We start from the raw sequence: 22,619 nt of genomic DNA, 5'->3' as shown, positions 1-22,619 counted from the left end.
TTAAACCTCAAGGATATGATCTTATATTTAAAGGTTAAAATGGTGGACTAGGGTGCTCTGAGCATGCTTAGTTTTCATTGGTTGAAAATAAAGTAAAGGACAGTTTGAAGTTATAATAAAGTAGGAGTTTGCCACTAAAGATGCCTACCTCATCTCCCAACTAACGTGTGACAACATGAATGATGCTTGAATTATGCCGAGTAGATCTATGCCCAAAAATATATGTGCCATATGTGTCATCTTTAATTGTCAACTCAACACAACTTAGAATCACCTGGAGGAGGTTTTGATGGGGGATTGTCTACATTGAGTTGGCCTATGGGCATATCCAGGGTTGGGGTATCTTAATTAAGTTAATTGATGTGGGAAGATCTAGCCTACTGTGGGTGGTATCATTCCCCAGGTAGGGGTTTCTGAACAATATAAGAGTGGAGAAATCAAACTGAGCACACACAAGCAAGCAAGTAAGCATGATGCAACCATATAAAATAAAATAAAATAAAATAAAAATTATAGCATATCCTTACCATTTTACTCAATAATTCCACTCCTAGGTATTTATCTAAGAGAAAATAAAATATATGTTTATGGAAATAGTTGTGCAGTGATGCTGCTAGGCAGTGTGATACATGCCTGTAATCCCAGCACTCGGGAGGTGGAAGAAGAGATTCCTCTGCGGCTAGTAAGTGTAGAGCCAGCCTGGACAATGGGCCAGCCCCTACATGGGTATGTGTAAGCTTCCTTGTTTGAGACGGGTGTTGCTGTGGAAAGAACTCAGTGCTATTCTTGCCTGATGTAGGCTCTCTCTGCTCCTTCGTGCTTTGGGTCTACACTCACCAAGATGCAAACACATTGAATTTGCTTACATGGCGACAGTTTTTGTTGTTGTTGTTTATAGAAAGCAGTATTCCATCTGCTCATCACTGTAGATGTGACCTGCTCACTCCAGTTCTTCCTGCCATGACTAAGCCACACGATGGACTGTACTCTGAAATTGTGAGCTAAAGTAATCCCTTTTCTTTCCCAAATTGCTTCTCGCCAGGATATTTTATCACAGCAACAGAATGACATTGGAACCCTGCTTGATTCCATTTATATAGACATTCCGTTTCTTCTAAAAAGATGGGGAAATAAATTATAGTGACAGAAGGCAGATAGTTGGGTGTCTGAGGTTGGGTGGAGCTGTGAGAAAGGTTGGGAAGTGCGGATTACAAAAGGTTGTCATTATTCCTCATGCCTCTAGGGTAAGGGATATGCTCTCTTCACTGCAATTATAATTTCATTTTAGTATGCATATGAAACCTTTCAAACTGTTTACTTCAAATGTCAATGACTTTGTGTTCAATATGCTGTTGACATAAAAATGATATACATAAAAGAGAATCAGTCTAAAATTACTTAAAATTTATTCTGAGACCAGAGTTTCCACAGAGTTAAAAGTTTTAAAGCAGTTAGCAAAGAGCACACTTGAGCTTTTAGGGTAGAAACATTGTTTCATAACTGAAATTGGATATATATGAGGATGATAAATCAATAGTCATTAATGTAATATATTCTGACAGGTGTCTAGAGAATAATAAACTATCCTTCAGTTCAGACCTAACCTCTCTTCTTTTTTTTTTCCCTTATCACTCAGCAATGAAAATGGGTAAGAGAATATGGATGGTGTAATTTAAAAATGGCACAATTACACACACACACACACACACACACACACACACACATCATACAGACAACGTAATAGCTTCAACCTCTATGTCAAGTGGTTTTTTGTTGTTGTTGTTGGTTTTTTTTTTTTTTTTTTTTTGGTAGAATTTGAGGCTCACAGAAGGAAGCTTCATTTTACAGATTAGAAATCTCAGGTACTAAATAAAATTAAATTGTTTTCTCTGGTCACAAAGATAGGGTTGAGTGACTTTTACAAAACACCCAGGGGCTCGGCAGTTAAAAGAACTTGCTTGCTTCTCTTGCAGAGAATATCTTGTTTGGTTTTCAGCACCTAGGTGGCAACTCATCACTATCTGTAACTCCAGTTCCAGAAGACCCGATGTCTTCTCATCTCAACTCCATAGGTAACAGGAATGCACACAGTGCACATACATATAATACATATATATATATATATATATATATATATATATATATATACACACATATACACATATATAATATACACACACATAGTATTATATACATATACAGATATAATATTAATACACATACATGTATATATATATGTACATGTATACATATATACATGTGGTATTATATATACATGTCCAAGTATGCATTAAAATTGTACATAAAAAATAGATAAATTCAAGGGCTGGAGATGATGGTTCAGTAGATAAAATGTTTATATGAGGACCTGGGTTCAGTTAATACGAACTTATGTAAAGTCTGACAGGAGACAGGAGAGTCCCAGGCCTCTAATTGGCCAGCTCACCTGGTATACACAGTGACAGACAATAAGAGACCCTACCTCAAACAATATGGAGATAAGGACCAACACCTGAAATTGTCTAACTTCCACTGGAGTGTCACTCCTGACTAAACCCACTCTCTTCATACACACATGTTAAAAACCCACTCAGGACTTGTGCTGCCTGTCACTCGGTGGTAGCATGTTTGTCTTGTAGGTGTGACCCTCGTCTTGATCACTACCTTCCCGAGGGAAAAGAGCCCTCGCTGCCCACCTCTGAAAGAACAGAACAAAGACGTGGGGCACGATCTGGGTGACATATCAGACCTACTAGCTCCCTCTGACGCTGCCGCTCCACACACCGTGCTCTGATCAGCCCTGCTGCTCAGCTGTGCGGCCCCACTCAGCATGTGCTTAAGAGAACTAACGGAGCGTCCTCATCAGCACACATCAAAACAAGAAAATGAAACAACACAGAACAACTCACCAGGGACACCAGGAAGCAGTCTGGATCCTACGTTTAGAATTTGGGGTTGAGTGTGGGGAGTGAACAACGTGGCTTAGCAAGTAAAGAGTCTCACTGAGTGGAATCTCTAGAACCCACATGGTGGAGGAAGAAGAAAAGCAATTTCCACAAACTGTCCTCTGTCTCCACCTATGGTGTGGCAAGTGTGTGTGCCCTCCCCTCTAAAATAAATAAAAGAAAAAAAAAAAAAAAAAAAAAAAAACCTTTAAAAGAATAACATTGGCCTGGGGTTGGGTCAGGTGTTCTCAAATCAACTACATCAGAATAACTACATTCAAACAAATTGTTGAAAGTCAACTGTAGTGGCATACACTTGTAAGGCCAGCATACATAAGAAGAAGCAGGATTTACACAAATTTACATAGGATGACCACAAATTTGAGGCCAGCCTGGGCTACACAGCAAGACTCCTCTTATATCTCTAGACCACTTCTTTACTCTCTCTCCCTCTTCCTCTCCCCCTCCCTCTCCCTCTCCCTCTCCCTCTCCCTCTCCCTCTCCCTCTCCCTCTCCCTCTCCCTCTCCCTCTCCCTCTCCCTCTCCCTCTCCCTCTCCCTCTCCCTCTCCCCTTCCCCTCTTTCCCCTTTCCTCTCCCTCTCCTCCTCTCTTCTTATATGTGTATGGTATATACATGTGTATTAGTTTGTACGTGTTCAGGTCCAGGTGAACATGAGTGCTCATAGAGGCCATAGATTGATGTCTGGTGTCTTTCTCTATCAGTCTGGGCTGGCTAGTTTTATGCCAACTTGACTCAAGCTAAGAGTTATCCGAAAGGAAGGAGCCTCAACTGAGAAAATGCCTCTGTAAGATTGAGCTGTAAGGGAAGAGGGATATGTAGGAGGAGCTAAGTGGGAAGGAGTACTGAGAGGAAGAGATGGAGTAAGGAGAGAAGATGAAGGAGAGGAGAAGCTAGGTGATGAGAGAGAGAAAGAGAGTGGGGGCATGGAGGCAGATGTTCACATGTCTCCACCAGTCAAAGATAGTTTTTATATCTAGGTTGGGTATTGGGTTATGCTTCTGATTGAGCATTACCAAACTTATAAATCCTTTGATTAACATTTTTTTAAAAAAATTGTATAAAAGCAAAAAGGAAAGGCGGGGCATGGGACAGGGGTTTTCTAGGGAGGGGAAATGGGGAAAGGGGATGGCGTCTTAAATGTAAATAAAATATAAAACAAAATAAAAAAAAGATTGAGCTGTAAGGGCTTTTTCTTACTGATTGATGGGGGAGGGCCAGCCCACTGGGGGTGGTGCCATCCCTGGGCAGATGGTCCTGGGTTCTATAAGAAGGCAGACTAAGCAAGCCACGAGGAGCAAGACAGTAAGCAGTACTCCTCCATGGCCTCTGCATCAGCTCCTGCCTCCAGGTCTGGCCATGTTTTGAATTCCCATCCTGACTTCCTTTAATGATGAACAGTGATATGGAAGTGTAAGTCACATAAACCCTCTCCTCCCCAAGTTGCTTTGGTCATGTGTTTCATTACAGCAATAGTAACCCTAACTAAGACATATCCATCTTAATTTTTGAGATGAAGTCTCAGTGAACCTGGATCCTCTTGTCCCCTCCATCTCTTCCCAGTGCCTGGACACACTACCATCCCTAACCCTTTAGCTGGGTGCTAGGGTTCCAAACACAGGTCCTTATGCTTGTGCTGCAAGAACTTTTAGCCTGGTCCTATGCAGCCCAGAAAGGAAAATTCTTCAACTCACAGCCCTCTTTTCACGTTTTAATTTTGAATCAGGGTCTCCCTACATTGCCAGGGTAGCATTGCAGTTATCCTGTAGCTCAGGCAGAGCTTAAACTTGAGATTCCCCCACCCCCACCCCAGTTTCAAATTTGCAAGTATGTAGCTGGGGTTGCAAATCTGTATCACTGGGGCCTGGCTGAGATTCATGTTAATTCATGCAGTGTGGAGAGTGGGCCTTGGGATTTCTTTTTAATCACTATATAATGTAGGAGAATCAAGGCCCATGATGTCAAGGCTGGCCATCAATGAAAACTGCCAGTTTTCTTGACTCCTGGTACCTCAAGTCTCCTTGTGGCAGATACCGCCAACAGCGTCGTCACCTATTAAGACTTGCTTTCTAATTTGCTGCCCGGATCCACGTATTCTGCCACTTTGATATTTTAATAACAGCTGATGTTGGGCCGGGGCGTGGGTCAGCTGTAGAATGCTTGCCTAGCATGCATGAAGCCCTTGGTTTGATCCCGTGATAGTATATGCTTACAATCTCCACACCAGAAGGTACTAGATTGATACTGAGGTTGGTCAGTATGAGGCCAGTTGGGATATGTAAGACCCTGTCTCAAAGAACAAGTGTAGCTAAGTCTCACTGAATCTATAGGCCATTGTCACCCTCCTGGTAAGTATTTTATATTTCTCTACTGCTGGCTTCTGGCCTCAGTGTTTTCTTCAAACTTGTGGTCAATATATGTCATGTTTTATTCGGTTTCTATGACTAGAAAATTAAGACAGGAAGAAGAGAAGAATGAAGAGGAAGAGGAGGAGAAGGAGGAGGAGGAAGAAGAGGAAGAGAAGGAGGAGGAGGAATATAAAGAGAAAATATGTAATACCTAAGAATTTTCCTTTCAGCACTTAAATCTCTCTAGCCCTAGAGGTGACCAAAGATTCAGTAATTGTGAAGGAAAATTCCATGACTGTCTAGAGCCTCCCAAGGCGGCTGCTTTCCCTCTGCTCATGACTGGAATAATGCATTGTTCCATTTCCGATGATAACCAAAGCCTGCTGATTTTCTCTCCACATAACCTTTTTTCGGAACGAATCAAAATACCGTTAATAACAAGGGTAAGACTTATTTTGCTAGTAGACAGTTAGTTACGTTTTTAAAAGCACATTTTTGATTGTGTTGACCTGTTTTGCTGGTTTAAAATTCTTTCTTTTGGGTTGCCACTGCTCACTTCCACAAGATGGCAGGACTGTGGGCTGTTGCAGGCCCTCTTCATGCAGAATGGTATTTTTAGAACACAGGTTAGGGGCTCATCCTACAACCTTCCTTCCTGAAAACTCAAGTTTCTTGAGTTATGATAGGCATCAGAAATGCATCTTTAACCTGGAGCTTAGTAAGGTTCAGAAACAGTATTTAATAAATGCTTGAGAAATGGATATATATGTATGTGCTTGTGTGCATTGTGTATGCATATGTGTGCATATGTGTGTATGTGTGTGCATGTGTATGAGTATGTCTATGCATGTGTGCATGTGTATGTCTGTGTGTGTGTATGATGTGTGTGCACGATGTGTGTGTACCTGTGTGTATGTGAATACGTGCCTGAGTGTGTATATGTATATGTGTGACTGTGGGTGCGTGTGAGAGTACACATGTATACATGTGTGTATTGTGAGTGTATTGTGATGTCTATGTGAGTGTGTGCATATTTAAATAAGTGTTTGTGTGTGCATGTGTTTTTGAATGTGTATGTGTGTATGAACGTGTTTGCACATGCATGTGTCCATTGAATGTGTATGCATGTGTCTGTGCATGTGTGTGTGTGCATGTGTATAAGTGTGTCTGTGGACATGACAGTGACCACTATGATTAACCAACACAGTGACCACAAAAGTAGTAGCCACTTCAGCTGACCACACCAATGACCCCCCCCCCCACTGAACACTGATTGATGGTCACAGTGACCTCTAGGACTGAGTCTCTGTGTGTTTGTGTATGAGTGTGAAAGTATGTGTGTGAGTAGTGTGTATATGTGTGTGAGTGCATGTGTTTATGGATGTAATGTGTGTGATTGAGTGTGATATGTGTGTCTGTTTGTATTATGGTATGTGAGTGTGTGTGCATGCGTGTGTGTGTGCGTGCGTGTGTGTGTGGTGTGTTATGTCTTTCACATAAGCCAGTGCCAGAGAAGGAGCTGAGCTGGTAATAGAAGACTGTTGTTTTTCATTTTCTTTCTCTCTACCTCCTCAGCAATTTTGACAAGAACACGGTTCGCCTTAACAAAGCATGATGACTGCTCGCCTCCCCCACTTTCCTCCTTAAAATGGACGTGAGGCCATGCTGATCCTATGCTAAAATTATATATATATATATATATATATATATATATATATATATATATATATATATACTTTTACAGATATATCTGAGACATGGCTGAGGAAGGTCTCAATTTATAAGACAAGGTGTCACACTGAGCTTCAGACCTGGGCTAAAGGGGATGCTCTTCCTCATGTGACATCACCTCCCGTGACTTGCTCCCATGCTCAAAGGCAGAGGAAATGCTGATTCCCATCCCCCACCCCCACCCCTCTGGCTCCAACAGTCGCCTCTCCACGTCTTCTCACTATGGCTGCTGCTATGTGTTGAGCATGTAAGGATTTAGAGGAGGATTCTAATTATTAACCTTGGAGGTAAAGAATGGGAAGAAATGACTTCAATAAAACTCTAAAATTGTTTTGTTATCTTTTTTTTTTCATTATCAAAACCAAGTACCCCCTTGTATTCCCTTCTGCTTCTGCCTGGCATCTATTTTCCAAAGCAACATAGATTTTGGATATTACTCTCCTTTTAAATCTTATAGAACACCTTCCAACAGGCTTTGAAAGGAACATCTTTCTGTGCATTAAATGTCTGAGTAACGGCTTTGGCTCATAGGCACAGGGCTTGACTTATCAAGTTATACAGCTTAGGTTACAGTGTTTGATTTCCAGGAAGCTGTCTCTCATCATAGATTGCAAAGCCGTGACAAAACTGTGACACCACCAGGAGGGTGTCATGACAGCCAATCAGATCTAGTCTCTTGCCGGAGAAATTAGCATGTATCTTCTCTCCCATAGGTTGATAGCAATCAACCATCTGAAAATGGTGGAAAAGACCCATCCCAGGTAGGTATGGCCAACTCCTTGGGCTCTGTGTTTACCCAACACAATCATCAAGAACTAACTCTTTGACACTTAAAGAAGAACCAACAATTCAGCATCCAAAAACAGTCACAATTAGCATATTTTAAACAATTTGCCTTGGCTCTCAGCTTGGGTTATTTGATTATATCATTTAAAAGAGCTAATAAATTCATATGTGTATCTGCTGGTCATCATAAAAAACATCTTAAAGCATCCATTTTCAGAGGAAGACATCATTCACTGAGATCTTTCCATAATAATATCCAAAGCATGGAAGCAGAAGAACCGACCCCTCCTCTTCCTATCAGGGGCCAGCAGCAGAGAGCTAGGTACTTTGAGGAGTTGGACATTTTTATCTTTATTTTAAACAGCCAAATTCAGACTTCTGTCACCACAAGGAGCAATCTGCTGCTAGGAGCTGCTCAAATTCCAAGCACCTGCTTTCTCTAGTCTAGAGACAGATGGTACATCATAAAAATAAAAGCCAGGGAAATGCACAGAAAAGATGGATTCCTTTAAGAGTTCGTTATGGGGTCCTTGCCCCTAAAATCGAACACAACAAATACACACGTCTCCTGTTAATGTTTCGGCTGAGAATTTGGGAACTGATGCCAAGCATTTAGAAAATGTCTATAGCCCGATGTATAGACACAGGTTTATATATTCCCACCGGAGAGGAAACCAGCCTAGAGCTTATAAACATGGCAGTGTATTTGGAGAATCCTAACTAATAGCCTGACAGCAGCTGTTTCTCCTAACCTTGACACCATCAACTTTTAAGTTCTTTCATATGACTCTGAAGCTCTGAAGCACTGCTCACTGGCATAACCGCATTTACATGTGTAGGGCTGGCTCCAGCAAGCAGGGCCATAATAAACTGGCCTCCTATGATATAAGTTTCCACAATAATTATATAGCATCGTGTTTCTCAACTCTTAGGAACCTCTGTAGGGCTTATTAAAACATAGCTCTGTTGGCCCAGCTCCCAGAAATTCTGCTTTTAGTAAGTCTAGGATTGGACCTGAGAATTGGCATTTCTAACAAGTTTCCAGATGAGACCGAACCTGGCAATCTGAGGACCACTGATGGAGAGTGTCCCTTTGGCATGTTGAGGTCAATAGTAATTTTGGGGGCCTGTGTTGGCTCCTCAGTAAATTCCCACTTTGTACTGGACACATTGGAAACGCATCTTTTGTTTATATTTAGATGTTATCATTAGATGCAAAACTTATTCATACGCACCTGCTTAGCTCAATGTGGCAAGGCTGCTCTGTGGGACCATCCAGGGAAAGTCAGTGTCCTCACTGCTTGGTTAGCTGATGTGCAACCTCACCAGCCACCAGGAGTAGCTGATACATAGACAACATCCATACAGCACAATTTCTATAAAGATGTCTGTTGGAATCTAATTGTTAATCATCTTGTGATTTTTTTTTACCAACTTTCACCTTGGGTTTTAGTATTTTTTTTTAATTATTGTTTTAAAATTCTATGTGCATTGGTGTTTTGTCTGCATGTATGTCTATGTAAGAATGTTGGATCCCCAGGAACTGGAGTTACAGACAGTTGTGAGGTGCCATGTGGGTGCTGGGAATTGAACCCAGGTCATCTGGAAATGCCATCAGTGCTTTTAACCACTGAGCCATCTCTCCATCCTCTTGGGTTTTAGTCTTAACCCTTAAAGAAGCTGAATCCTGCTGCCTCAAATCGCTAGGCACTCTCCCACAGATGAAACTGATCGAATTATGGCAGATAATTCATACAGAGCATTAAGCGATGTTTAGTGTTTATGTCAACTCGTTTCTTCTGTACCCACACTTGGCTAAGTTTTAAAGCATGACTGTTGTAAAACAGTGCCTTCATCTTCATGCTTATTTCATGCACACTGGAGAATGTAAACATACCTTATTCAGCTTGATGAAATACTCCAGCCCAGCTTCCAAGGGGTTTGTGTCACAGTTCATCTGGAAGGAAAACAGGTTTTGAACCCCAGATGAACATGTTAATTTGGTTCACATAAGGACTGTGTTGTCTTTAAAAAGCTTAGGACTTCAGAGAGATCTGCCTGCCTCTTCCTCCGGGTAGGGGATAAAGGAGTGTGCCACCACTCCCAGAAAGTCTTAGTACAGGGCAAGGGGGAGATGAAGAGAACACTAAAACAAACAAACCCACTACCTTCACTCAGCAAATACTGGCAAACACTGGCTCCCACCTTGAACTGGTGCATAACATAACAATGATTGAAACAGAGACATCATTTTCTTATACTATTCTTTTTAGAATCAAGGACACTTGATGGGTTTTGAGTAAAGATTCTTTAAAAGACTAATTATGGACTCCAAAGCAGTATTTCCAATTCAAATGAAGTCTTTTGGCAAATGCTGTCATTTTTAAATATAGCAAAAACGGAGATTGAACATTGGGATGGGTTTCTACTGCTCTTTTATTTTAAAGGTGTTAATTTATTTGTTTTTATTATGTGCACATGTATGTGTCCATGTCTGTGTGTGGATGTGTGCAGGTGTCCTATCCCAGATCTGGAGTGATGGGGCCCTGTGAGCTGCCTAGTGAGGACGCTGGGGACTGACCTTCAGTTCTCTGCAAGAGAAGCACACACCGTTACTACTCTTAACCACTGAGCCATCTCTCTGGCCTCCGATCTTTTATCTTATTAAATATTTGAAGGCTGGTACGTGATGTTCCACAAACAAGAATCTCGTGTATATCATGTAATAATTTTAATTACATATTTGTGTTTTTAAAAGTAACAAGTAACTTTGCTTATCTTGCGATTAGCTATGAAATAGGAATAAAGAGAGAAACGGCAGATGAGGGAACTCTTGCAGAGTTCAGACAAGAAAAAGGGAAGGTAGGATTAAAACTCAGAAATAGCTGAGTCATGATAGGACGCACCAGTTCATGGGAAATCCAATATTCGGTTCTAAACCTGAATGTAGTTATGGGATTTTATCACTGTTTTGTCTTTAAGGGTTTTTTTTTTTTTCTCCTCAAAATTTTATTAGAAGATTCTAATTTAAAAAATGAGAACTGAGGAAAAATGAAAGCTATAAAATTCAACGGGAACTGTTAATTGTATAGAAATGGGAACAGAACACCACGATGTATTCAGTTAACAGTGTTAATGAGCTGAGGACCTCAACAAAAGAGTCGGGCTCTTTTGTTGTTTGTTTGCTTTGTGGTGATGGGGGCTGCTGGCTCTAACCTCCCAAAGAGTCAGCACAGGACTTACATAAGCCAGATAAACGCAAGACTACTTTAAACCAAAGAAAATTGTTCTCCTATTCCCTAAATTAGTTTGGGTTACTCTGAAATTATTTTTCAGTCTGCTCAAAATTAGAGAACTTTTTCAGAACAGGGTGGCTTCGTCGACGTTTCTGCACTAGAGGGCGCTCTGGCACTGTTGGGAGAGAGGACCATGAGCCGGAGCGCAGAGAGGAAGCAGAAAAAAACATCAGAAACGTTGAGGACAGAATGCAGCCATGTTTAACTCTCAAAGGACAATTTCTCTGTCCTTTTCCCTGAGCATAGGGACGAAACTGTCCTGTTTCCGAGGGCAGCTGGCCTCATCTGAATCCTGGCTGTAGACTGAGTTCCTGCAGTATGCAGGACCAGCCTTCCTCCAAGCTTGCTTCTGTGATAAGAGTACCCACCTGAGTTTTCAGGTGAAATTAGAAATTAGCTGTATGGTGTGTTTGTTTGGCTCACCACTAACCATCTTTATGTCTGTGTTGATCCTTTAGGATAAACGCTCCATTTTATAAGAGCAAAGCATCCAAGAGACAAATAGAGGATAAATTTAACCCCCAGGGTCCCCACTCAGAGGCTCATGTTTACAATGGCTCCTAAAACATCAGTTCTCTGAAAAGGTTAGGGTTTTGGTTCTCCCACAAGGAAATAAAAAAGGTTAATAGGACTCTAATCACAGGATTCTGGACGTTGTGGCTCAATGAATCCAGTGATTTATAAGAGTGATGCAAAATAAGAGTTGTGGTAAAGGTAAGTCGTGGAACAAGGGCTTCTGGGAATGCACATAGGGGCAGTATCTTGGTGACAACAGTTGATGTGGGAAAGCTTATCACAATTGTAGACACTATGTTCCCTGGGCAGGGATCCTGGGCTGGGTAAAGTTCAGAAAGCCAGACTAGCAGCAGTACATGGGCATGCAATCATTTCGGATTATAGATGTGATGTGATCGGTTCCCTCAAGCTACTGCCACCATGACTTTTCTGCGCTGAAGGACTGTAACCTGAACCTATGAACTGGAAGAACCTTTCTCCCTGAAGTCGCTTTTGTCAGGGTATTTTATCACAGGAACAGGGAGGAAACTAAGACAGAAGCAAAGCAGAATCAATGCATATATAAATGGTTAAGCATTGTACAAGAAGAAGCCCTTGGTTCCCACTATCACTGGTGGGGAAGACTAGACCAACACATATGGGACCACTGTCCCTCTCTGTAATGGCTATTCCTGATCGTCAACTTGACTATATCTGGAATGAACTATAATCCAGTATTGGAAGGCTCACCTGTGATTCAGATCTTGAGGCTGGGAGATACAAGTTTCTGACCTGGATCTTGGCATGGAGATCTTGAGGTATAGTGGCTATGAATCCCAGGAGACTAAGGCGAGGAGATCTCTGAGTTCAAGGTCATCTGGGACAAAGCAAGTCCCAGATCCAGGCATGGTGGTACAGACCTTTAATCTGGGCCACACCTTCTGCTGGGGACCCACATAAGGACATTGGAGGAAAGAAGATTCACTCTTCTTCACCTGCTTACCTTGTGAGACTGAGCAACTCCTAGATCCTTGGACTCCCATTCACAGCTGACCATTGTTGGGGAGCTGGACTACAGACTGTAAGTCCTCATAACAATTCCCTTACTATATAGAGACTACCCATAAGTTCCATGACTCTAGAGAACCCTGACTAATAAATACACTGTCCCTCAAAAGAAAAGGACATTAGTTCACCCAAGGGTGATTATGAGAAGAAATGAGACATGACAGAGGAGAAAGCAAGGATTTGAAAGGTGATACTCAAATCCTCTGGGGTGTGCCTGCCAGAAAATGTCTGGGGTTCACCACCAAGCAGGGAGAATTAGGCAGAATAAACGGTACCCCAGAACCCAGTCAGTTTTCATCTGGGAAGTAGAGAGGCAGGGGGCCGTTTCCCTACTCAGAGTCATCTAATGGCGTCTGATTTCTCTTCGAGCCAGAGTTGATACTCGTGCTGTGGATACTGGTCCTCCAACGAACATTAGCTACAATACAGCGAGCATAAGTAAGTGAGCATTCAAACCTCTGAGCCCCAGGCTCGGAAAGCCTTCTCCAGTCTTAAAGCATTCAGGGCATATGTTCCAAAATTGCCGATGCCTTCCTCCTGGCCCACATTCATGATGCTTTCATAAAGCGCGGCAGAATCTTCTCGTCTGTGGTACAGCTCCCATCCCAGCTCACCTGAAATGCACAGGCAGAGCCCACACGGGCATGAGAGTGCTGCTTGCAGGGCGGGCACTCACCTACATTAGCAACACACGTGCGGGAGAAACCCTGGCATGCACAAAGCAACAAAAGAACAGCTCACACGGAGCCGGTCAGCTCGCGGCCACGGCCGGCTGTTTGTGTGTAAGCCTGACTCCTGAAGACATCACTGCTGGGTGACTTTTCTCCAGAGACAGAGAGGTTGCAGTCAGGACTCACTTTTCAGCCTGGACCCTGGCTTCATACTGAGCCTCAACTGTTTTCAGGACAATGATAATAGGCAAACAACTAATACATGTTTGTTTTCACAGGCTTCATCTGGATATGAGGGGACATCTGTGATCCCTACACTCAGAAAGCTGAGAAAGGAGGTTTGTGAGCCCAGGGCCAGCCTCCGTTACTGAGACATCTGTCTAAAAATAAAACTCAACAAAATAACAACTTTACAGAGGGAGAGGAGCAAGTTAGGACAGTACTTAACATGTATGTAAGTACAAAGACCTGAGCTTGCCCAGAATCCACATTTAGAAAAGGACACGCAGGAGGTCTTGGGGGTGGGGGTTGGGGTAGGGGTGGGGTAGGGTACCACAATGGCTCAGTGGATAAAGGTGATTACTGCTAAAGCCCGATGATCTGAGTTTGATCCCTGGTACCCACCCATGGAAGAAAAAAACTGTTTCCTGAAAGTTGCCCTGGGTGTGGGAGGAGAGGAGTTTGGGTTACGGGACTGGTGGGCCAGGGGTGGGGGAGTGTGGCCCTCTGACTGACCAGCCTCACCTAATGTCCTAATGTCTGTGATTCGCTGAGCCAGGGAGAAGGCCTGTCTTGGAAAACAAGGCAGCATACATGGTTGATTGCTGCCCCCCCCCCCATGTAAACATGTGGACCCCCACAAACATGCACAAACATATGTGCACATATGCAAAAATAAAGGAGAATGGAGTTCAGGGTTTAGACACTCCAGCTTCCAACCCGAGAATCAAAAGCCTCAAACACATAAAAAAATATATGGTATTATTCACATTTCTTCCTTGTGGATAGCCAGTTGTAGTCTTTAAATTTCTTTTGTTTCTTATTTACCACCCTACTCCCAAATCCTTTCATTCACTGTTAGATCTATTTGATAAAAAGAAAAGGGAAAGAAAAAGAAAAAAGAAAACAACCAAAGAGACTCTCTCTCTCTCTCTCTCTCTCTCTCTCTCTCTCTTAAATCCCAGTCACTCTTTTTGCAGAGGTTGGGAAAGGTTAGAATGGAAACCTGGAGGAACTGCATTTTAACAGTGAGCACACGCCTTGTTCCCGATATCACAGGGTGTCAGTGACGGCTCTGCCAGGATACTCCAGACCAGGAGCAACGCGGAGCTCAGTGGGGGTCGGCCACTAAGCGCTCCTTCAATAAGAGGACAAGGGCATCAGAGGAACTCAGAAGTAAGCCAAAGCATCACTGGGTGCTGAAGGGCTTCCTATACCAAATATATACTCCGTCAAGGCTGGGTGGAGGTCTCCAGTAAACACACCCTAAGGGAGAATGCGCCAGGAGCCATCCTCGGGTGCAGCAGTTCTCAACCTGTGGGTCACAACTCCTTCTGGGGGTCTAACTAACTCTTTCACAGGAGTCACTGGAAAACACAGATATTTACATTACAATCCATAACACTAGCAAAATTAGGGTTATGAACTAGCAATGAAATAACTTTATGGTTGGGGGTCACCACAACATGAGGAACTGTATTAAAGGGCCGCAGCCTTAGGAAGGCTGAGAACCACTGTTTTAATGCTTGGCGTGGTCACAACAGGCTGGAAGCCACACTATCTGTGAGTGTTCTTGTATAGTCTGCTGACTATGGTCTTCCAGTTATTCCAGTGACCTCTTTTGTTCCTTTCTCGTCTACACTTCCAAAGAGAAGCAACTAGAAACGAGTGGAAGCGCTATAAAGAGTGGGCGTGGCCAACAGACGTCTTGTCTTAGAGTTGGGCTAAAGAAATCTTTCTTCAAAATCAGAGAAAGTTAAGCAGGGGTTGGGGGGAGGCTGAGTGTGCATGAGTGTGTATGTGGATGAGTGTGTGTGAGTGAGCATCTGAATGTGAGTATGTGTGTAGGTGGGTGTGAGCATGCATTGTAAGGGTGTGACAGTGTGTGTCTATGTGTGAGTGTGTGTGTGTGTGTGAGTGTGTGTGTGTGTGTGTGAATATATCTATGCATGTACTGTGACTGTGTGTATAGGTAACTGTGAGAATGCATCATGAGGGTCTGACTATGGATGGCTATGTGTGACTGTATGTGTGTGAGTGAGTGTGTGTATGTGTAAGCATGTATTGTGACTGTGAATGTATGTATGTGAGAGAGCATACACTTTGAGGGTGTGACAATGTGTGTGGCAATGTGTGAGTGTGTGTGTATATGTGTGAGCATGTACTGTGAGGGTGTGTCAGTATGTGTGGTTGTGTGTGTGTGTGTGTGTATATGTGTAAGCATGTACTGTGAGGGTGTGTCAGTATGTGTGGTTGTGTGTGTGAGTGTAGTTATGTATCAGTGTATTTGAGATGCACTGTGAGGGTATGAGAGTGTGTGAGTGTTAGCATATATTGTGTGTGTGAGCATTCGTTGTGGGGGTGTGACTGTGTATGTGGCTATGTGTTGAGTATACAAGTGTGTGTGTGCATGAGTATGTGTGAGATGCACTGTAAGGGTGTGACAGTGTGTGACAGTATGCAGTGTGTGAATGTATGTATGAGTGTGTGTGATGTACTGTAAGGGTATGACACTGTGTAATTGTATATAAGAGTGTGAGTGTGGTTGTATGTGACTGTGTGTGATATACACTGTGAGGGCATGACAGTGTGTGTGGTTATGTGTGTATGTGAGATGTACTGTGAGGGTGTGTGACAATCTGGAGTGTGTGTGTGAATGTATGTGTGTATGTATAAGTATGTGATACACTGTGGTTATGTGACTGTGTATGTGGTTGTGCATGAGTGTGTGTGAGATACACTGTGAGGGTGTGACAGTGTATGTGATTGTGTGTGTGTGTATGTATGAGATGCACTGAGGGTATGACAGCATATGTGGTTATGTGTGAGTTTGTGTGCTTGTGTGCGTGTGTGTGAGTGTGTGACTGTGTGTGAGATGCACTGTGAGGACATGATGGTGTATGACAGTCCGCAGTGTGTTTGAGTGTGTGTGGTTGTGTGTGTGTGACTGTGTGTGAGACACACTGTGAGGGTGTGACAGTGTGTGACAGTCTGCAGTGTATGTGAGTGTATCCCATTTCTGGCAGCCTTTCCTTATTTTAGCTTGGCTCCCTGTTCTTACCGGTATAGGAGATCCTGATAGCAGTGACGGGAATGTCAGATATCTTTAAAGACTTGGTTTGAAGAAACTTGAAGACATCGTCACTGAGATCTTCCGAGGTCAGCTTTTGAAGGACTCTCCTTGCATACGGCCCTGCAACTCCCAGGACCCCAAGCTCGTCGGTTATGTTTTGAATTTCCACATCATATCCACCTCTGACAGCTGCTTCTTCAATCCATCTGCATTGGGGTCACAAGCCCTGGGTAAACCTCACGTGAATAATGCATGTTTCTAACATATTATGTCTCTGAAGCCTTCCTTCAAGTTTGGAATTATCAGGAAGTCCCTAGAGGGTCAGGGCATGCAGCCATCTCACTCTGAAGGTTGAGGAAACTGAGTTCCCTGGATGTAAATTGCCCACTTAAGACGTGGGAGGGAATTCTTCCCGGTAACAAGAATCTTCCAGTTTAAATGAGCTTGCCACGGTTATAAATAGTGACGGTTCTGTTGCATTTAAACTAATGGTCCCATCTTCAAAAATTAATTTAAACCCGAATTTGCTTCAATACCTGTACACAAGACGCATACTTGTGCTGCTAGCCATTAATAATGTGCCTGCCACCAGACACATAATTGCTCTGACAATCACAAGGAAAAGAGGAAAAACTCCAGTCTCAATTTCTAAGTCTTGATGGGTTTTTGGAAGGGAACTCTCGGGCCATAATTTATTGAGCTGTCCCTGGAGCTCTGCGAGTCTATCAGTGTTCCTCTGGATGAGAAGAGGCTCAGTGGCTAAGGTGACCTCCACACCCCTGCACTGGATCATCAGATTTCCATAATTCTACCACTAAGGTGAAAATCTGAGTCAGACTTTGATTAAATAATAATATCCCCCACACTTTTTTGGAATACTAGATAGACTAAAAAGATGGAAACTTTACAGTGGACCAGAGGTCCAGGCAAAGGCGGGTCAGCAATATAGTTGTGAGCCAGGGTATCCCAAAGGGAGACGCTAACTAAGGGAGTTAGCTGGCTGAAGCAAACCGGAGATGTGGCACCTTAATCAGTCATGCTGACAAGCAGGTAGCTTTCATCCATACCTGTTTCCTCATCTGCAAGTGAGGATAGCTCGCACTTCACAAAAATCTTTCTATTTAGCGTGTTTGTATGTGGTGTGTATATATATGCACATATGTTGTAAGTGTGTGCAGAGGCAAAGATTGACACTGAGTATCTTCCTTGATGGCACTTGTGGTGGTTTGTACATGCTCGGCCCAGGGAGTGGCACTATTAGGATGTGTGGCCCTGTTGAAGTAGCTGTGTCATTGTGTGTGTGTGTGTGTGTGTGTGTGTGTATCAGGGGGGTGAGCTTTAAGATTCTCATTCTAGCAGCCTTCAGATGAAGATGTAGAATTCTCAGCTCCTCCTGCCTGTCTGGACACTGCCATGCTCCTGCCTTGATGATAATGGACCGAACCTCTGAACCTATAATAAGCCAGCCCCAATTAAATGCTGTCCTTATAAGACTTGCCTTGGTCATGGTGTCTGTTCACAGCAGTAAATCCTAACTAAGGCAGCACTTTATCTTATTATTTTGAGGTGGGGCTTCTCACCTGAACCCAAAGCTTGCCTACTCAGATAGCCTAGCTGCCAGCTTGCTGTAGAGATGCCCTGTCTCTGCCTCTAAGTGCTGGGATTACCTGCAAGCCACTGGGCCTGTCTGACATTATATGGCTGCTGGGGAGTCTGAACTCTGGCTCCCAGGCCTGGGAAGGATGCACCTCGCCAGCCTCTGCAAAATCTTAAGAGAGTTAATTGAGGTCATGTCTACAAGGAGTTCTGGCTCGCTAGTGTAGACATGTTTTGCCTACATGTATGTTTGTGCACCGAGTATGTACTTGTACTCCCAGAGGCCAGAAGAAGACATCAGATCCCCTGGAGCTAGAGTTAAAATGGTTATGAGCCTCACATGGGTGCTGGGAACCAAACCCAGGTCCTCTGGAAGAGTAGCCAGTGCTCCCAAAGGCTAAGCCATCTCTCCAGCTCCCATGATGCAGCTTTGTCAACTCCACACAACCCAGAATCATCTATAGAAAGAATCTCAGTGGGGAATGGTGGCCTGTATACATGTCTGTGGGCACTGTCTTAATTAAATTAAATGGAGTAGGAAGACTCATCCCGTGGTGGTGGCACCATTCCCCATGAAGAGTGTCCACAACTGTATGACAGTAGAAAAATCAAGCCTAGAGCAAGCAAGTCGTCGTGCCTGCATTCATCTCTCCTGCTCTTGACTGCAACAGTAATATGACTAGCTGCTTGAAGCTCCCATTCCTGCCTTGACTTCCCTACAGTGACGGATTGTAACCTGAAACTGCAAACTGAAGTCTATGCCTCTCTCCCCTAAATTGCTTTGTGTCATAGCATTTCATCATAGCAACAGAAACAAAACTAGAATACAAACAAACAAACAAACAAACAAAACAAAACAACAGCAACAACAACAAAAAAAACCCTGTGTAATGTTGAGTCACCATGTCACCTGTACAAAATTATTTCACCGGATGTCCATTTACCTAAGATCATGCAGTTCCGACCCAGAGCCAGTAATCAAGAGGAACTCCCCAGGAGATTGGTGGGAAACAGTCAGCTCAGCATACACTCGACCTTTGGGTGTCAACATGTGACTTATGTTTGTAAAACCCACCTGCACAAAAGAATTTAGAATCATTTGAGGAAGAATTAAGCGTCTTCACACACATGTCAATCGTGTGTACCATGAAAAGCCTCACCTCTTACTATTTATGTCAAGTAGATGAACTAAACCAAAGATTACGTTTTTCATTTAAACAATCATACAAAATTGTCCTAAAAATGGCACTTCAGGGCTGGGAAGATGGCGTTGAAGTCAGGGCACTTTTGGTCAAAGCCACCCTAAATCAATCCCTGGAACCCACAGGTCAAAAAGAAAGACTTTTGCAAGTTGTCCTCTGACCTCTACATGCATGACACACATAGATAAAATAAGTGTAATAATTTAATAAAACCAACAACACACTCATTTAACTACAATCAACTTTCAAGATCTCGTTGGCACGTTGAGTGAAGTCATTAGTTTCCCAGATGACAATCTACTCAACAGAAATTTCAGTTGAGGATTAGCTTGCACACTCCTGGTCCCTTGAAGTGTTCTAGCTTCCGTTTGGAATAAGTGGAGTCAAAGAAGGTTGCATCTGGGTTTTTTAAAGGACCAGGTCAGAATCCTGGACCTTGTTTATTTACCTTGGGAATGACATTAGCAAAGAGATGGTCCAGAAGTTGGGTGGAATCGCGGCCTTTGATGTTGAACTTGCCAAATGGAGACAGGTCAATCACACCAACTCTTTGCATAACCTGTTTGTACTCAGAACCCACCGGCTCAAACCAGTTTGTGCGACGGAAACTTGGCCTGAAACATAGTATTTACTGCCATCCATTATGCAAAAATTATAAAATATAAAATAAGAATATTTTAATCAGCTTCCCCCATTTAGGAAAGCCCTCTGGAGCTAGAAAGTACCCTCAAATCTGTTCTGTAAATCATATACGCATTTTGGAATCTGACCTTTTATAGTTTACTTATTTGTCTGTTTGACCCATTTTATAGTGAATGAAGTGTTAATTATTTAGAAAAATAAGACAGAACTCATGGGCACTCTGGTCTGGAGGGCATCGTAGAAGGCAACAGTCCAAGGGTTCTGAAGCCTGGTTGCATGTCAGAATCATCTGAGGAGTATTTTTCAAATGCCAGTTGTAAAGCCTCATTAAATCAGAATGGAGTGTGTGTGTATATACACTTGTGTGCATGAATGCTGTGCACGTGTGTCTGTGCATGTGTGTATATATGTCTCTGTATCTGTGTGTATGTACCTGTACCTGTGTCTCTGTGTGTGTATGAGTGTATCTGTCACTCTGTGTGTATATGTATGTATATATCATGTATGAGTGTATAGGTCTCCTCTCTGTGTGTATCCATGTATGTATATGTCATGTATGATTGTTTATGTCTCTCTGTGTGTATCCATGTATGTATATGTCATGTATGATTGTTTATGTCTCTCTGTGTGTATCCATGTATGTATATGTCATGTATGATTGTTTATGTCTCTCTGTGTGTATCATGTATGTATGTGTCATGTATGATTGTATATGTCTCTCTGTGTGTATCATGTATGTATATGCCATGTATGATTGTATATGTCTCTCTGTGTGTATCATGTATGTATATGTCATGTATGATTGTTTATGTCCCTCTGTGTTTATCATGTATGTATATGTCATGTGTGTGCACGTGCACACTCACAGCTATCTATCTAGCCAGCACTGTGAATATAAATCAGTTCCACTTGTTAACAGGGGATAAGGCATCATGACAGGTTCCAGGGGGTGCCCATCCCTGAGATAAGCAATGGTCTAGCCCAGCACCTTCTTTCTTCAGAAAAAAAGGCAAAGTCGCATTTAGGTCCTTTGCAGTAGCTAGTGACAGAGCAGGGTCTAGAATAAAGGTTGCCTAACTCATCTCCACTTTGGCAAATGGGCTTCTAACACGGTGGTTTTAGCTTCCGAACAGAGGAAAACTGCAGAGTTTTTCTGTAGCTTAATCACTAATATTTTTTTTAAAAGAAACTTAAGCCAGATCTAAACATCACAGAATGAAAGACAAAGCTCGCATTTATCTGAGTCATAAGCACTGGGCTTCCAACCATTCTAGACTCGCTGCCTCTAGAGCTGAACACACTCACCTGCAGCTTCCCCGCCTCTATATTTTACACCACTTAACTGAACTTAAAGTAGACTTCAAAACCTGTTGTTTCACATGCATGTATGTTCATATGTGGATTCATGTGCACATATGTGCTTGTACATGCTGAGGCCACAGCCAACCTGTGTGCCATATCTCAGAAGCCATTCACCTTGTTTTATTTCCAAGACAGGATCTCTTGCTGGCCTAAAGTTCACCAACAGGCTAGGCCAGCAAGGCCCAGGGACCCACGTGTCTCTGCCTCCACAGCACTGGAATTACCAGCATCTGTCCCCGCGCCCAACTTTTATACGCGCGCGGGTACTGGGAATGGAACTCAAGTCCTTGTGTTTGCATGACAAGTGCTTTACCAACAAAACTATTTTTCTAGTCCAGAACCCTGTTTAAATTAGCAAAATGACAGGTTACAGGAACTGTAAGTTAGCTTCTAGATTTGCTGTTCTTAGTTTATGGGTTCTCACTGGGAAAAATAATCAGCATTAACGCCAAGTCCAGCCATGACATCCAGCACTTCACAGGGACGCAGAGGCCTGTTTCAGTGGCAGACTTGGTGGTTTAGTTTAACCCCAAGTGCAGGTGCTCTTGTCTGTTTTGTGACCCAGAGCCGTGGGTCCTTTCCACGCAGCATTTGAATGCCATGAAATTTGTCCAGAAACTCTAAGCCATGATAAACTTTCAGCAGCCAATTAAAGCCATGGTTGTACGTGGGCAGGGCTGAGAAGGGTTCCTCTGAGACTCTGGTAACTGCCAAGTAGACTAGGCATCACTGAGACCGGCCAGTGTTTCCTGGGCTGGCCTAAGGGATTCCTCCATCATAAGCAGGAAAATGAAACCAGAGTAGACTCGGAGCTCCTCTGAGAGTGGCAGTTACAACGGAGAGGAATCCATGCCCTGCTGTCCTCCTGTCTACTCCTGCAGTGGCAGCCCCTGGTCAGGACCACAGGCAGGCTAAGACATTCACTTACCTATACTGAGTGTCCTGGCCAGGCTTGTAGAACCAGTGTGGCTGTTCCCAGCCTGCATGGAAACCCATGGAACACTTGGACTCCAGGGTTTTGTAGAGCCCACTGACTCTCTGGGTTGGTCTCCCAGCAAACCGCTCTTCTTTAGGATAGCCAACTGGGAAGGGAACACCAGTGCGTTAATGGTTTATAACTGAAATGATGCAATATACTGAAGGGATTTTAGGAATGGAAACGGTGG

The 22,619-nt window shown here is 43.1% G+C and overlaps 1 protein-coding gene across 2 annotated transcripts in view; it reads right to left on the bottom strand.

The window, feature by feature from the left end:
• Dmgdh (dimethylglycine dehydrogenase) overlaps window positions 1–22,619 on the bottom strand; it is a 74,963-nt gene that overhangs the window by 23,172 nt on the left and 29,172 nt on the right. For both annotated transcript variants that reach the window (XM_076927157.1, XM_076927158.1), the window contains exons 9-14: window positions 22,382–22,535; window positions 19,898–20,063; window positions 19,192–19,322; window positions 16,640–16,857; window positions 13,145–13,302; window positions 9,727–9,786 (exon numbers count right to left, since the gene is read on the bottom strand). In XM_076927157.1, coding sequence (XP_076783272.1) covers window positions 9,727–9,786; window positions 13,145–13,302; window positions 16,640–16,857; window positions 19,192–19,322; window positions 19,898–20,063; window positions 22,382–22,535 — 887 coding nt within the window. The remainder of the gene's footprint in view (window positions 1–9,726; window positions 9,787–13,144; window positions 13,303–16,639; window positions 16,858–19,191; window positions 19,323–19,897; window positions 20,064–22,381; window positions 22,536–22,619) is intronic.

This window comes from Arvicanthis niloticus, chromosome 29, assembly GCF_011762505.2.
Source record: "Arvicanthis niloticus isolate mArvNil1 chromosome 29, mArvNil1.pat.X, whole genome shotgun sequence".
Lineage (NCBI taxonomy): Eukaryota > Metazoa > Chordata > Mammalia > Rodentia > Muridae > Arvicanthis > Arvicanthis niloticus.
The sequence above is the reverse complement of the archived record's forward strand: the minus strand, read 5'-3'. Positions and strand labels throughout refer to the sequence as shown.